At 44.5% G+C, this 15,122-nt stretch overlaps 1 protein-coding gene across 1 annotated transcript in view; it reads right to left on the bottom strand.

Annotated features, from left to right (window-relative positions):
• Positions 1 to 5,934, bottom strand: part of ttc12 (tetratricopeptide repeat domain 12) — a 29,251-nt gene extending 23,317 nt beyond the window's left edge. Inside the window, exons 1-5 of the mRNA XM_067970900.1 lie at positions 5,825 to 5,934; positions 3,986 to 4,176; positions 2,087 to 2,114; positions 1,419 to 1,496; positions 767 to 888 (exon numbers count right to left, since the gene is read on the bottom strand). Coding sequence (XP_067827001.1) covers positions 767 to 888; positions 1,419 to 1,496; positions 2,087 to 2,114; positions 3,986 to 4,176; positions 5,825 to 5,882 — 477 coding nt within the window. The 5' untranslated portion in view covers positions 5,883 to 5,934. The remainder of the gene's footprint in view (positions 1 to 766; positions 889 to 1,418; positions 1,497 to 2,086; positions 2,115 to 3,985; positions 4,177 to 5,824) is intronic.
• Positions 5,935 to 15,122: the final 9,188 nt, after the last annotated feature.

The following is a 15,122-nucleotide window of genomic DNA, read 5'->3' as shown; positions in this document are numbered from 1 at the left end:
ATTAAAAGCTGAGTAAAGCTCTCTCTACTCTACTCCAAAAACATGCTCTAACTCCAATCCCCTGCTGCACTAGTGCGACATTTCCATTCTCTCAACAGCCACTCTTGCCACTTCCATGTTAGTCAGTTTGGCTGAGTTAGTGGCACTCTTGTCTGGGCCAGAACTAGGAATTTTAACTCTTAATGTAAGCAAACACTCCGGGATAGTACTAGGGTATATTGCACAGTTAGAAATGCCATCCCTCAGATGAGATTTTTAAATCAAGGCCCCCATCTACCTGTTTTGGCAATTTGGATGAACGTTTGATACCCTGGAACTATTCAAAGAACAAAGGGAATTATCCCACGTCCTGGATAATAATCCTCCCTAAAGTAAAACCATCCAAAAACAAATTAACTGGCCGTTCACCTAGTGTGCAAAATGGCTGCTGCATCTGCCTACACAACAACAGTCACCACCCTTCAAAGTAATTCACTGCATGTGTAATGCTTTGAAACTATTCTGAGAGACATGACAAGGCACTGTGTAAATCTATGTCTCACTTCTCTAGCAACCAGCTTCTAGCAGTATGAACAGAGGTCGAAGCACGGGTCATTTACCCTTCTCGGCCATAAATGGCTTGTAACCCGAGGGAGAAAATAAATTTCAACACATCACAAAAAATTACAGGCAAAAACTCGCACCTTCCTCCAACATCCATTTTTGTAAACTGTTTTCACAAAGTAACAATTCCGAAGCACTTTTGACAATGAATGGTTACACATACCTGTGCGCGATTGGTATATAAGGCCTGAAAATCTCGTAGCTTGTTCAGGCCTTCCGTATAGTGCTGCACAGCAGTTGCATAGTCCCCTTTGTCAAATGCTGCATTCCCCTTCTCTTTCAATACTACAGAAGAAATCATTGTTAAAAAAGCAGAAAAGTAGAATGAAAATGAATACATAGTACTAGATGTGGAAATTTTTTTTAAAAAACACAGCGAGTTATGATCTTCAATGCACTGCCTGAAAGGGCGGTGGAAGTTTCACCTGGCTGCGTCTCTCCTCACCTTCAAAAGCCTCCCCAAAATATACTACTTCATCCATGCCTTCAGTAACCTCTAGTTCCTATTTAATGTTAATCCCCTCCTCCCTGTTAAGAAACACATTGGGACATTTCACTATATACAAGTACAAATTCTTATTGTGCAGAGGGAATGAGACAAAACTAGCCCCAACTTCAAACCTGCAGTGTAAAGATCCATAAGAGAAATTTAACAGTGAATCAAGTATATCTAGTTGCTGGGCTGTAAACGCTACTTAATGGAACACTTTTTAAACTTGTGTTTGGGCTTCTATATAATCCTGAGAGAATCAAGAAACTCAGTTTGAATAAAAGTATTACTTATAATAATAGTTGCAGCATTCCAAATTGCTTACCATTAGCTAGCTTTTGACTTTCTTTTCTTCTCTTTCCTCTCTCCTCTGCGTCCCTCTCAAGAATCTTCAAGAAATTCTCTAAAAACATGTCACAAATAAAGCAGAGTGAAAATACATCCCAAACCTAAACTCTCTTGTTACTATGTTGTAAATATCAACTTTTTTGATGGTGAATGTTTGTGTTAAGTGAGGGATGTTAATGCTGGGGAATGGAACATTTTCAATTTGAGCACAGAATCAACATCAAGCATCCCAGGATAGATACAGCCCAACAATGTGCCCCAGCACCTACCTCAGAAAGCAACTCCTACTGCACTAGCCATCCCATAACTGAGTAAGATTGCCAATTTAGTGCTGAATTAGGAGCATTTTCAGTGGTCCAATGCCCACTAGTCCCTGATTGAGACTCCCCTAAACTCTTTCCAGTAGAGGGAAAGACCGGCATAGACCAGTTGGGCCGAATGGCCTGTTTCTATGCCGTATGTAATACAAATGCCACCCAAGATTCAAACTCAAGTCTTGCACCAGGAGTCCAACACACCTGTAGCTACCAGCCTCAGCTTGCAACAGTTTGTTTTTCCCATTAGCGTATTTTAATGTAGTACGGCCTCAAATCCGTACATAAACCTATATCGCAAATTATCTTACTTTTTAAAAAAGTATCTTACCTTGGCTCATATCCTTGTTCTCCATTCCCTGCAAGAAATAGATTTTTTAAAAGTCAGTTGCCATCATCAGACGGGCACTCTGAGGAACACACGGAGAAAAACAGCTCCCAGGCAGTGATTGTGACCCAGTAATATAACTGAGGGCTTCAGACATGAGGAAGATTTCTGACCGTCCTCTGAACCTTACATAACCCCAAATGAGCCATACTGAATCCAAGCTAGCTGCAGTTGGTATCAACATGCAGGAGCCCAACATTACAAGAGGTGTGAAAGGACAACCTGCTTAGCAATAGCAGAACACTGGAGGCATACTGAGACCATTCTCCAAGGCCCTCTTCAATTTAATAAAAATACAAACATTTTTTGTTACTTAGCACTTGGCAATTTTGCCTTTCCCTGAGACAACCCAAAACCTCAAAACTATTTCACAGCTAAGCATGCAGAAACACAACTGTTCCCTGGCTTATGTCTGCAGCACTCCATTATTGTGGTAATTCTTCCTCTGAACTTTCCCTTCATTCCTCCGTTACGACCTCTGGTGAGTTTCTCTGCTTCACTGTATCCCCACTGTATTGAAATAGAGACTCTTCACACCCACTCTATGCATTACTTTCAAGGACTTCAAACCTCTGGGACTCCCTACCACATCCCCCCTCCCTCCCCTTGTACAAGGTTTTAAACCCCAAGCTTAATGTCAACTAACTCTGAGCCAGAACTTGCTCACAGCGGCAGGGCAACGTTCACGAGCAGCTCCTGCGAATTAAATAGCTCCATGGCGTAGACTTGCGTGATTTGGAACTTTTCAAAAAATGCACGACATCAACCCAGCCTCTAACAGCGTGGGTTGATTCGCATGGGAAATGTCTGTGAGAATGGAAGACACACCCACAAAATCTGTCAGGAAGAGAAGTCACCCCCACAAACGGGCAAGTAAAGTTCATTCAGTTAAAAGTACTAGTCTGCAAATCATTGTAAATAATTTTTTTTTTTATAAAGAGCCAAAGAAGTAATTGAATTAAATTAAAGTGAAAAGTGAAGTGAAGTGTAAAAAAAAGTTAACTATTTTTGAATTTTTAAAAATTTTTTGATGACCAAAAAATATTACAATAATTTTTAGTTATTTGGCAGTCATTAAGAGTCATCACACTTTTAAAAAGTAGTGTAGGCCTTGTATTTTTCAGTGTACCTTTTGGTGGTGTAAGTAGTTACATTCCAGCTGGGCAAGTTTACAATTATTCAGTGATTTCAATGATTTATGGCGTTCGATTTCCTTTTAATTCGCAGCTGTCAAATCGCCGGCGAACCAATAGGAGCAATTTCACGATTTCCGGGTTTTAGTGCGCATGTGCAAATGTGCGAACTTGCTCCTTTGATTCACCGGAAGAGACAGAAGATGCCATTGAGGAACGGCGTTCATGTGAGTAATTTCTGCCCCCCACCCCCCCCCCCCATTACTCTTCTTGATTTCTTGCCTCATCTTCTCTGCTACTCGATTCAACTTTTGCATTGTCCTTGCACAATGAACCTTGACCCTAAAACTGGGTTCCTCGATTTAAAACAAAATGCCGCCAAAACCAGAAAATGCTGGAAATACACAACAAGTCAGTCGGCATCTATAAAGAGAAGAGACGAGTTACGTTGTCTTCCAATGAAGGGGTATGCAGCCAAAACGTCATAACCTGTCTTTTCTCTGTACGGAGGCTGATCCCACACCATGAACCTTCTCTGAGTGAGACTGCCAATTGGGGAAGTGGTCTCATACGGCACAACACCGTTTCTCAGTGGGCCCCTTACATCCAGCACACAAGAGACTTTCAGTCTTCGAACCACAGTGCCAGAAGTGAAATGCCAACGTTTAATGGCCTTTTTTTAAAATGATCGATCTGATTGAAAACTCACGTATTGTCCCGGCAGATTAGGGGGCTGGGGTGGTCCACTGCTTGAAGGGTTCGTGTTGATCAGCGTCCGGTTCAGGTTTGTTCTGCATCCTTCCACTACCTCGGCTCCTTGTTCCAACTTCTCATCTGCTTTCTGAAAAGCTTTGTCTCGCACTGCAGGGTCGTCAGAGTTCATTCCTTCAACCAGACCCGCTAAGCGAGGAGATTCAAATAGAAAAGAATTGAGATTTAAAGGGGCTTCAAGTCCTTGTATTCTGTATAACCTGGGGTAGTGAAATGGGGGGCAGGAAGAGCAATCGGCCTATAGACCCAATAAGCCTGTCCCTTCCCAATAACTCTCACTATGTATTTTCTCTCTTCAGATACACATCTAATTGTCTCCTGAAACCATCTGTATGGTATTGTACGTGTCAACAGCCTTCCCTGGTACCTTACCCCTTACTCCTCAGGTACTCGCCCTCCATTTGAAATCTGCCATCATCACCCTCCTCCTCAAAAAACCCACCCTTGGGCCCCCCCCGTGTCCTTGCACACTACCGCCCCATCTCCAACCTCCGTTTCATCCCTAAAGTCCTTGAATGTGTTGTCACCTCCCAAATCCGTGCCCATCTTTCCCGCAACTCCATCTCCAATCCACCCCTGCCACAGCACTGAAACGGCCCCAACCAAAGTCACACATGACATCCTCTGTGACTGTGACCTTGTTGCACTATCCCTTCTCATCCTTCGCGACCTGCCTGCGGTCCTTGACACATTTTTTTTTTTGAAGTGATGTTGGTTGAGGGATAAATACTGACCAGGACACCGGGGAGAACTCCCCTGCTCTTCTTTGAATTGTGTCGTGGGAGCTTGTACTCGAGGGCAGACGGGGCCTCGGTTTAATGACTCTTCCGAGAGACGGCACCTCCGACAGTGCAGCACTCCCTCAGTACTTCACTGGAAGCGTCAGCCTAGCTTTTGTGCTCAAGTCTCTAGAGTGGGCCTTGAACCCACAACCTTCTGACTCAGTGGTGAGAGTGCGACCCACTGAGCCATGGCTGACACCTTGGCAGAAGATGGCACACTTTCTCTCACAAGCACATCCACAATGGACACGATATATATACGCTCCAATATACATTACATATCAATTATGCATATCCAGCCTTTTAGCCTGAACCCTATGGACATGCATCGACCGATCCCTCCGTCCCAGCATCTCTCCCTCTACATCGAGCATCCCCCCAATCCCGTGTCCCCACTATCATCCATCCATCCCGGCCCCAAATCCACCCCAACCTTTCCCCCCTCGACCCCGAACCCACCCCAACCTTCCCCCCCCTCGACCCCGAACCCACCCCGACCCTCCCCCCCACCTCGACCCCGAACCCACCCCCTCCCTCGACCCCGAACCCACCCCGACCCTCCCCCCCACCTCGACCCCGAACCCACCCCCTCCCTCGACCCCGAACCCACCCCAACCTTCCCCCCCCTCGACCCCGAACCCACCCCAACCTTCCCCCCCCCTCGACCCCGAACCCACCCCGACCCTCCCCCCCTCCCTCGACCCCGAACCCACCCCGACCCTCCCCCCCACCTCGACCCCGAACCCACCCCAACCTTCCCCCCCCTCGACCCCGAACCCACCCCGACCCTCCCCCCCACCTCGACCCCGAACCCACCCCGACCCTCTCCCCCACCTCGACCCTCCCCTCCCTCGACCCTCCCCTCCCTCGACCCCGACCCCACCCCCTCCCTCGACCCCACCCCCTCCCTCGACCCCGAACCCACCCCGACCTTCTCCCCCCACCTCGACCCCGACCCGACCCTCCCCCCTTCAAAAATCCCAACCCCAACTCACTGATCTCATCCACTTCCCGCAGGAACCGCTTCAGCTCCGGGTCCATCTTTCTCTCCATGCCGCCCTCAGGCCGCTCCGTCCCTCCGCCCGCCGGCCGTTCCCTCGCCGAGAACCCGCGCACCTCGCTCTAACCCGGGAGCCCATTGGACAGACTGTCGCTATGGAGCGGGCCCGCTGTTGCCACTAGTTACCATCAGACTCAGTTGGTAACTGGGCCTCCAGGTTAAATATTCAGTTCTAATCAATACATAAATTAACCATGAGAATATAAACGAGCATCTATATAAATATGGAGACACATAAATAGCAAGTAAAAGATATATAATGTTTTTTTTCAGGTTTATCCCTACTGCTGTACAGTTGCAGGTGAAGGTGGTCTCCACTCCGGTACCTCCCTCAGTATTAGGGTTGCCAACTCTCCAGGATTGACCCAGAGTCTCCAGGACTTGACGCACTGAGGCTGCATCAAGCTGTGCATAGACCCTCAGTACGCAAACACAAAGTGTCACTACGTGCTGAGGTTCTACCTGTCCCCGGTGTTGAGAAGGATGGGCCTGGCCACGCTGCCACGGAACGCTCCGTCCAGTTGGACCGTTCCGCCCCACCTGTCCTTCGTGGAAAGGTTTGTGCAGGAAAACACCTTTGACCACAATGCGATCAGCAAGTGGTCCGCACGTAACGTCCTCGAGACCCTGCGGGAAAAGGAGATGGTGGATCCTGTCGGTTGGTTCCCCGAGCAGACTGTCAATGTCATTTGGCAGAACGCCTCATCGCCAGAGCTTTCAAGCAAGCACCAAGACCTAGCTTGGCTGGTGGTGAGAAGGGCCCTTCCCGTCAGATCCTTCATGCACTCCAGGGCTCTCAGCGCCACCGCGCGCTGTCCCAGAGGAGGCTGCGGTGGAGACGAGACCGTCACCCATCTCCTTATGGAATGTGCCTTTGCAAAGAAGGTCTGGAGAGAGATGCAGTGGTATCTGTCCAGGTTCGTCCCGAGCAGTTCCGTAACACAGGTTTCTGTGCTCTACGGGCTGTTCCGGGGGACGCACACTGAGACGGACATCAGCTGCTGCTGGAAGACCATCAACTCGGTGAAAGACGCCCTTTGGTCTGCCCGAAACTTGCTGGTCTTCCAGCACAAGGAGCTGTCCTCGACCGAGTGTTGCAGACTGGCACACTCAGGACTACGTGCTGAGGGATGCACTGAAGCTGGGTGCGGCCGCCGCAAAGGCCCTGTGGGGAAAGGCAACCGTTTAGAGCCTTCCCGCCATTGTAAACCGAGGGGCTGCAATCAGGGAAAAACCCCCTCGGGCAGAATGTAAAATTCAAATTGACGTAATGTACCTGTAATGAATCTGTAACGTACCTGTAATGAATCTGTAATCAATAATCTGTATTGATTGTGATGCAATGAAGCACCTTCGAGTGCCAGGAACTGTAATTATGTACAATGGGTTCATTGAACTGTACTTGATGTAACCTGCAAATTGTCTAATCTGTATTGTGTACATTTGGAATGTGACATGACAACTGTATTGTATGTATTGTTGCAAATTTTATGAATAAACTATATTTTTTGAAAAAAAAAATCTCCATTACAACCCTGGAGAAAAACATTTTTTGTTTTTAAATGTAAACTGGGCAGCAAAAAGTTCAATTAACCAGGTTTTCTTCCGGTCTTTAGCAGATTATTTCCATCCAGTATCTTGAGGTTTCGAGCCACAATCAGGAGCATGTTCACCGACACAAGATCATTCAGAACATGCACCAGCTGTGGCTCAGCTCCTTGTCCAGAGCCAAGATCTGGTCATCAACTCCTGGTCAGTTAGCATCAAACCTGGCACCAGCCAGAGAGACAGCACCAAAATCAATAAAATGCATAACAGATTTCAAAAAAATTAAGAAATAGGGCCAAAATTAATAAATACAAAATATACAAATAATAATCAGCCCTTCCAGAAACAGACAGTCCAAATGACTACACTATAAGTAGAAACACATCTATAAAAATGTACAGTAATACAAATATATCAAACAATGGTAAGAAGCCAGAGGCCCTGCATCTAGATCTGTAGCATCAAAAGAGTTGGCAAACAGGCAGGAGTCAGGAAATACTGAAACAACGGGAGGGGAGAGGGGAGGGTGAGAGAGAGACTGACTGCATTGAATTAAATGCACCACCATATAGGGAAAGATTGGCTCCCCCAAAAGGGCAAGGGATTCATTGAGATTTTCATGGGAAAGAGGTGCCAGTAATATAGTGCGGTGCCACCATTCCCGGTGGCACTCGGGAAATCTCCTGGTTTCCATGTCACCATACCAGTTGAATGTTGAGGCACGTATCAGTTTAAATAATTTGTCTTAACACAATTTCAAGTTCCTTTCCTAAGCCACCCCCAGCCTCACCTTATAGTTAGATAAAAATTACATATTTGCTTGTACATATATTGTTCAATGAATAGCTCAAAGTCTAAAATGAGACCTAACATTGTGACTTTCTGCAGCTTTTCAAAGACCCGAGAAAGATTCCACGGAGGCGCTGGATAAATTCAGCCGCCACAGAAAATTTTCAGGAGCAGTTTTCTGTTCATTATTCGGGACACATTACCAAAATCAGCCTAGCTATCAAGGTTAGTGAAATCTTGGGTCCAGAAAGAGCTAAGAATTCACCTGTGAGAGTAATCTAAAATAAGGTACGATAAGATGGGCAGAAAAGACCCAAAAATGTGACAGCCACTTTTCTACACAACTATTACGTTAGCTTCTAGCTGCCCAGGCTTTGTAGGTGAATAAGAATATCAACACAACTACAAGGCCAATTACATATTTATCCCAGTACAAATGCAACCTCTGTATTACCCCAAAAGGAGATCTTGACTCATTATCGTTACCTTGTTCAAGATTAAACTTCATTGAAATAAAAGCAAAATACTGCAGATGCTGGAAATCTTAAATAAAAACAGAAAATGCTGGAAACACTCAGCGGGTCAGGCAGCATCTGTGGAGAGGCCGATGATCTTTCTGACCAGTTCTGACAAGAGGTTATCGACCTGAAACGTTAACTCCGTTTCTCTCCATAGATGCTGCCTGACCTGCTAAATAGTTCCAGTATTTTCTTGTCTTTAAATTAAACTCCATTGTTTGGCTTCAAAATGTCTTCCACAATCCATTGCATATAATCCATTTAGGATATCAGTTACTGCCTTTCACAGCGGGATGCATGGTACGCTTTCTAACCATGCTCGATTGCATCGTTAAGAAATATCATTTACGTTAACATAAAACCATTACTGCTGTGATTGATTTAATATAGAAACACGGTCGATGAATCAAAGGGATACGGGTAGCAAATACCAATTCAAGCCTGCCATTGTAGTGTATTGATAGTCTGAAGGTGTCCCTATTCCTAGAGGGAACAGTAAGTATTAAAATGTCATTCATTGTATAGTAAAGAATATATTAGCCACTTTACTCGGTAATACCACTATCAGAATATTATGTGGTGCCAAATATAATTGGAGTGTTTTAGCAATAGTTGTCTGTATTTCCTACAGATTTTCAATATTCTCTAGGCAGTAATAAATTATTTACATACAATTTCTGAGATTGCTTTAATAATCCATGCTTGGGTGAGATTTAACATTGAACATCATAAACTTTATACAAATGAAAGGCTGAAACTATAAGTTTGTTTGTTGTGTTTTATTTCTTCTTTCCAGTGTTCAAATCATTCTTTGCACATAAAAAAAATGAGGATGAACAGGATAAATGTATATGAATATCATTACTTAGTTGTTCTATCAGCTGGAATACGTAATCACACCTCCCCATATTTCTCTTCAGAATCAGTTTTGTTGGACAAGCAACATTCAGGAAACATGAAGTAAATACTCAAGAAATAAAACTCGATATTTCCACATTTTAAGATTTCAAAACTGCCAAAAGTCATTTATTTCTTAACACACTGAAATAATTAAGAAATATTTGAATCAATCAGGGAACACATTGCTGGCTTGTTACCGATTAACATTAATGAGATTTCAGTTAGGGGCTTTGCCCCTCCCTATCTCTGTATCCTCCTCAGACGCGACAACACCCCCTCAAATTTCCATTCCTCCGACCTCTGGCCTTTTGTGTACACTCCCCCCCCATTTGCCTCACCATTGGCCACCTAGACTCCAAACCCTGGAATTCCCTCCCCAAACCTCTCCACCTCCCTCTCCTCCTTTCAGACCCTCCTTAAAAAAAACCTTTTTGCCCAAGCTTTCAGCCACCTCTCGTAATATCCCCTGCTTTGGTTTGGTGTCCGTTTTATTTTTGCTTCTGCCTCTTATGAAGCACTTTGGGACAATTTTCTACATTAAAGGCACTATATAAATACAAGTCATTGATGAGGGACTGGGCTGGGTCTATTTCAATGAATAAAACAACTTCTGCATTCAAAAGAGAAACCTTTAATATGAATTTCTTGATGAGCATGAGGACCTGAGTAACAGTCAGAGGCACTAAAGGAAAAATGTGGATAACACCTTTTAGAAATTTGCTTGTCAATCAGATACAAGCCTCAACTAATAACAGCCATTTCACTTGACCTTCAGTCTCAAGTGAAAGTCTGAACACAGTGATTTATTCTATGGAGTTTGGGTCCTTGGAGAATCGGGTTGATTTCTGGAATTCAAAGGCTATTTATGAAGATCTAGGGGAGATGAAGAATTCAAAAAGAAATAAAAAGAAAACCTAGCACGTCCTTGTTCGAAAAAATATAAACGTGTGTTGTTAAGAGAATTAAAGCATCAGATTTAAACTCTGTCAATAGGTCATGGGTCAAAGGTCACTTCCACAGAGGTAATTGGTGCTTCACTTGCAGAACCCCACTGCCTCAACAAGAAGCTTTAGTGTAAGAGAGGACTTCAATCAGCTTTCAAATCTGACCAATAATACTGCACAGATTTGGTGCTGAAGTGATGCAGTGCACTGGAAGAGTGCATAGTGCTGTAGACTGATGGGCTGCATGTTCAAATCCCTACTCTGCTCAGCTTCTAACTTCAATCATGTTGCTATGCGGACTAATCAGCAGAAACCAGGTACTTCCTTGCTGGATCGACAGAGGCTATCCTTGAGTTACTTCAATCTGTTCCCTCCTTTGTGAGATTATGGAGGTCCTTATGTAGAATAGGACACTGTGCACCCAATGATAACATTAATATCACACGTTAGACATAGCACGGAATCAAAGTACTATATTAACATTACACCACAACTGAAATGTCAGACAAGTGCCTGTGTTACAGCACCATGATGTGCCCACTCCATACCCTTAACTTGTGACCTCTTACAGCACGGATGCTCAATTAGTGCTAGTCACTATCAAACTCAGGGCCAACTGCATAAAGACGTGGAACGGTGATGGAACTGCAAAGAAGGACGAAGGCTGCACTCAAGCTAAAGAAATAGGGAGGTTGGGTAAGTCAGGACCTAGATTTTGCTCTCTCGTTAGATTGGGACCAAACTCCAGAGTTATACTGCCACTTGTGTGTGGCTGTATCAATGCCAAAGTGGTAATATAACTGCACCTGAGGGGTGACCATCGATATCTTTAAGATTATGAAAGGGTTTGATAAAGTAGATGGAGAGAAGATGTTCCCACTTGCGGGGGAGACCAGAACTAGGGGCCATAAAAATAAGATAGTCACTAACAAATCCGATAGGGAATTCAGGAGAAACTTCTTTACCCAGAGAGTGGTTAGAATGTGGAACTTGCTACCACATGGAATAGTTGAGGTGAATAGCATAGATGCATTTAAGGGGAAGCTCGATAAGTATATGAGGGAGAAAGGAATAGAAGGTTATGCTGATAGGGTTAGATGAATTAGGGAGGGAGGAGGTGAGTGTGGAGCATAAACACCGAATGGCCTGTTTCTGTGCTGTACATTCAATGTAATTCTATGATCCTATATGGTCTATTATGCAACACAAAGCATGATATATTGTGGCAGCTGTGAGGTTGTAGAAGGGTCATCACCTATGTTTTTTAATAGCACTTGCCAATCTCTCCTGGTCTCAGTACAGCAACTAACAATTCCCACTTTCATACAAACAGCCCTTCTTTGTTCTACTAATGCAATCCAGAGAGGCAAATACATGTCAAGCTAATCACTCAAAATCATTCATGTTTAATAGAACTCAATCAACTTGAACATTATATTTTCATAATCCAATTTTTGGAGTCCTTTGGTTCATATTCAAGTTAGAAATTAAAAATGTCTACTGGTTTAAATAGTTTATTACTGTCACACTGAAAGATTTTTCTTACACAAATTTCACAGCCTTGCCGTCAGTCTGTAACCCTTTCATTCAAGTTTAGGATGAACCTATCTCTCACCGTGCCTTTGAATGTTACTCCCAGAATCAGGAGTTCTGTATGAAGAGCTGATGGGGAAGGAATTCTGGATATTGCAGTTCTATAACAGCATCAGAATTTTGCCTTGGTGAAGGATTGTATACTTATCTTTTCTTTTATATTATAAACCATTGGGAAGGGGCAAAGCCTATAGTGCAGGACATCACCAAGGCTGAAAGGAACAGGAGAAGAAATGGGGGAAGCCAAGAATTGATGGCTAGGATCCTCAGTACGTTGGTGTATGGCTGGAGGTTTGATTGGCAGCACTGATTGACATGAGGGGTCCCCCCGATGCACAAATGGCAGCGCTCTTTGAGCTCTTGATTAGTTTGCTTGACCTCGGAGGCACAGCATCGGGCATATCCGACAGCTGGCGCGCCGTCTGTCGTCAAGAGTGGCACAGTGTCGCCTTCAACCCCACAGACTCTGCAGGCAGATCCCAGGGATGGAGACATGTGGAGATGAGACAACGAAAAAAGAATGAACAATTCTGAAAAATGTGAGTGCTGCTAAATGATCGAGAAGCAAGAGCCTTGGTGATCTCACGTATCTGTAATTTAGTGACATTAGCATCTCCATAGAGCTACCATCAGAGAAAGAAAGACCTGCACTTACATAGCGCAACACGGCCTCAGGATGTCCCAAAGCACTTTACAGCCAATTAAGTACTTTTTTGAAGTGTAGTCACTGTTGTAATGTAGGAATCGCAGCAGCCAATCTGAGCACAGCAAGATCCCAAAAAACAGCAAAGTGATAATGGCTAGAAAATCTGTTTTAGTGATGTTGGTTGAGAGAAAAATATTGGCCAGAACACCGGAGAAAACTCCCCTGCTCTTCTTCAAAATAGTGCCATGGGATCTGTAACATCCGCCCAAGAGGGCAGACAGGGCCTAGGTTTAACATCCCATCAGAAAAACAACATCTCCGACAGTGCAGCACTCCCTCTGTACTTTTTGCTCAAGTCTCTGGAGCGGGGGCTTGAACCTACGACCTTCTGACTCAGAGGCGAGTGAGCTACCCACTGAGCCACAGCTGACACCTAAAAGCTGTTCAGGGATCATATCGGAATGAAGACACTTATTGGGAGATTTATCTGGATCAGGCAGGTCCAAGGTTCCATCCCTGAGCTGGGCTGAGTTTGCTGATTGCAATCAGTGCCTCAGCAGGGGAACCACAATTGGCTGCAGCCAATCTTCGCTGGGTCAAAATCCTGGAACTCCTGACCTAACAACACTGTGGGAGAATCTTTACCACACGGACTGCAGCGGTTCAAGAAGGCGGCTCACCACCGCCTTCTCAAGGGGCAACTAGGGATGGGCAATAAATGCCGGCCTTGCCAGCGATGCCCACATCCCGAGAATGAATATTAAAAAATGTGATGGTCGTGTCATTTTGCCCATATAAATTACCATGATGTTTTACAGGCCCATTAGCATAACATCAATAAGATAATGGAAATATTCCAAGAAGTAGGCTGGAGTAGTACTGGTGTAGCAATAACATAATAAAACACAGCCAGCATGGGTTTGGAAGGGGGAGGTCCTGCCTAACAAGCCTCAACCTCCTTGAGGATGTTGCAGATAAAACAGATGGAGGAACACCCTATGATATAGGAGTGGATCTCAGGGCAGAGCTTCATACATTAGGGCACTTACTGGAACACCAGTGCAGAAGTTGGTACATATATGGACGGAAAGTCACACTGCTGCACTGACCTCCAGGCCAGATATTCCAATTAACACTCGTGTCTCATGAAGCTCCGTGGCGAGCGCACTAATTCACAAAATCTACCCCAAGTTGCACCTGATGTCCCTTCTTACTCCTAGCCTCCTCATTTTTAATCTGTGTATCTGAACCTATCCACCACCCCGTTGTAAAAATTTGCCCAGAACAACTTGGTCAATTCCTTTTGTGGCCTGGAAAAGGGCAGCCAAAATACCTGTACATTCTCTTCTCTACTAAAGCAAGCAAAGATCAGCTTCCTTAACTTTCCCTCATAATTTAGATTCCTGTTGCTTGCCTCTGCCCTTCGAGGAAAAAAAACCATTGATAGCAAAAGTTTAAATTGACTGACCTAGCAAAAAATTCCCAAACCATCTGTTTATGCAGTAGCAGCATTTTTTGAAACTGCTCTCAATCCAATGCATCCTCAGGTACTAACTTGTCCAATTAATTTTGCTTTTCAGCTGCATGCTGAGGTCATCTAAGATTTGCTCATTGTTATACATGGGAGTCAGCTTGCTTTTCTGCCATACTCTGAGGTCACGCAAGGTTAATAGAGATGACAGTCTCTATTCACATAACTGGAGGTTAGAATGGACTCAGGGAGTCAAATATGAAGGAAGGATTATGTTGTAAGAGCATCATGAATACTGGGAAACACTTCACTTATGTTTGACCCTCGACAACCATTCTAAGTTCCGGTTACAATGCTGTGAATGGAGTTAAGTCAAGCAAAGGAAGAGGGAAGATAATGTAACTTAAGTGTCAAGTCGTGGCTCTATTGGTAGCACTCTCACCTCTGAGTCAGAAGGTTGAGGGTTCAAGTCCCACTCCAAGGACTTGAGCGCAAAATCCAGGCTGATACCCCAAGTGCAGTACTGACGGAGTGCCGCATTGTTGGAGTTGCCGTCTTTCTGATGAGATGTTAAACTGAGGCCCTGTCTGCCCTCTCAGGTGGACTTAAAAGATCCCATGGCACTATTTCAAAGAAGAGCAGGGAACTTCTTCCTGGCCAATATTTATTGCTCAACCAACATCTCTAAAACAGATGATTTGGTCATTATCTCATTGCTGTTTGTGGGATCTTGCTGTGTGCAAATTGGCTGCCGCGTTTCCTACATTACAACAGTGACTACACTTCAAAAGTACTTCATTGGCTGTAAAGCACTTTGGGTCATC

Source organism: Heptranchias perlo, chromosome 33 (assembly GCF_035084215.1).
Source record: "Heptranchias perlo isolate sHepPer1 chromosome 33, sHepPer1.hap1, whole genome shotgun sequence".
NCBI classification, from domain to species: domain Eukaryota; kingdom Metazoa; phylum Chordata; class Chondrichthyes; order Hexanchiformes; family Hexanchidae; genus Heptranchias; species Heptranchias perlo.
The sequence above is the reverse complement of the archived record's forward strand: the minus strand, read 5'-3'. Positions and strand labels throughout refer to the sequence as shown.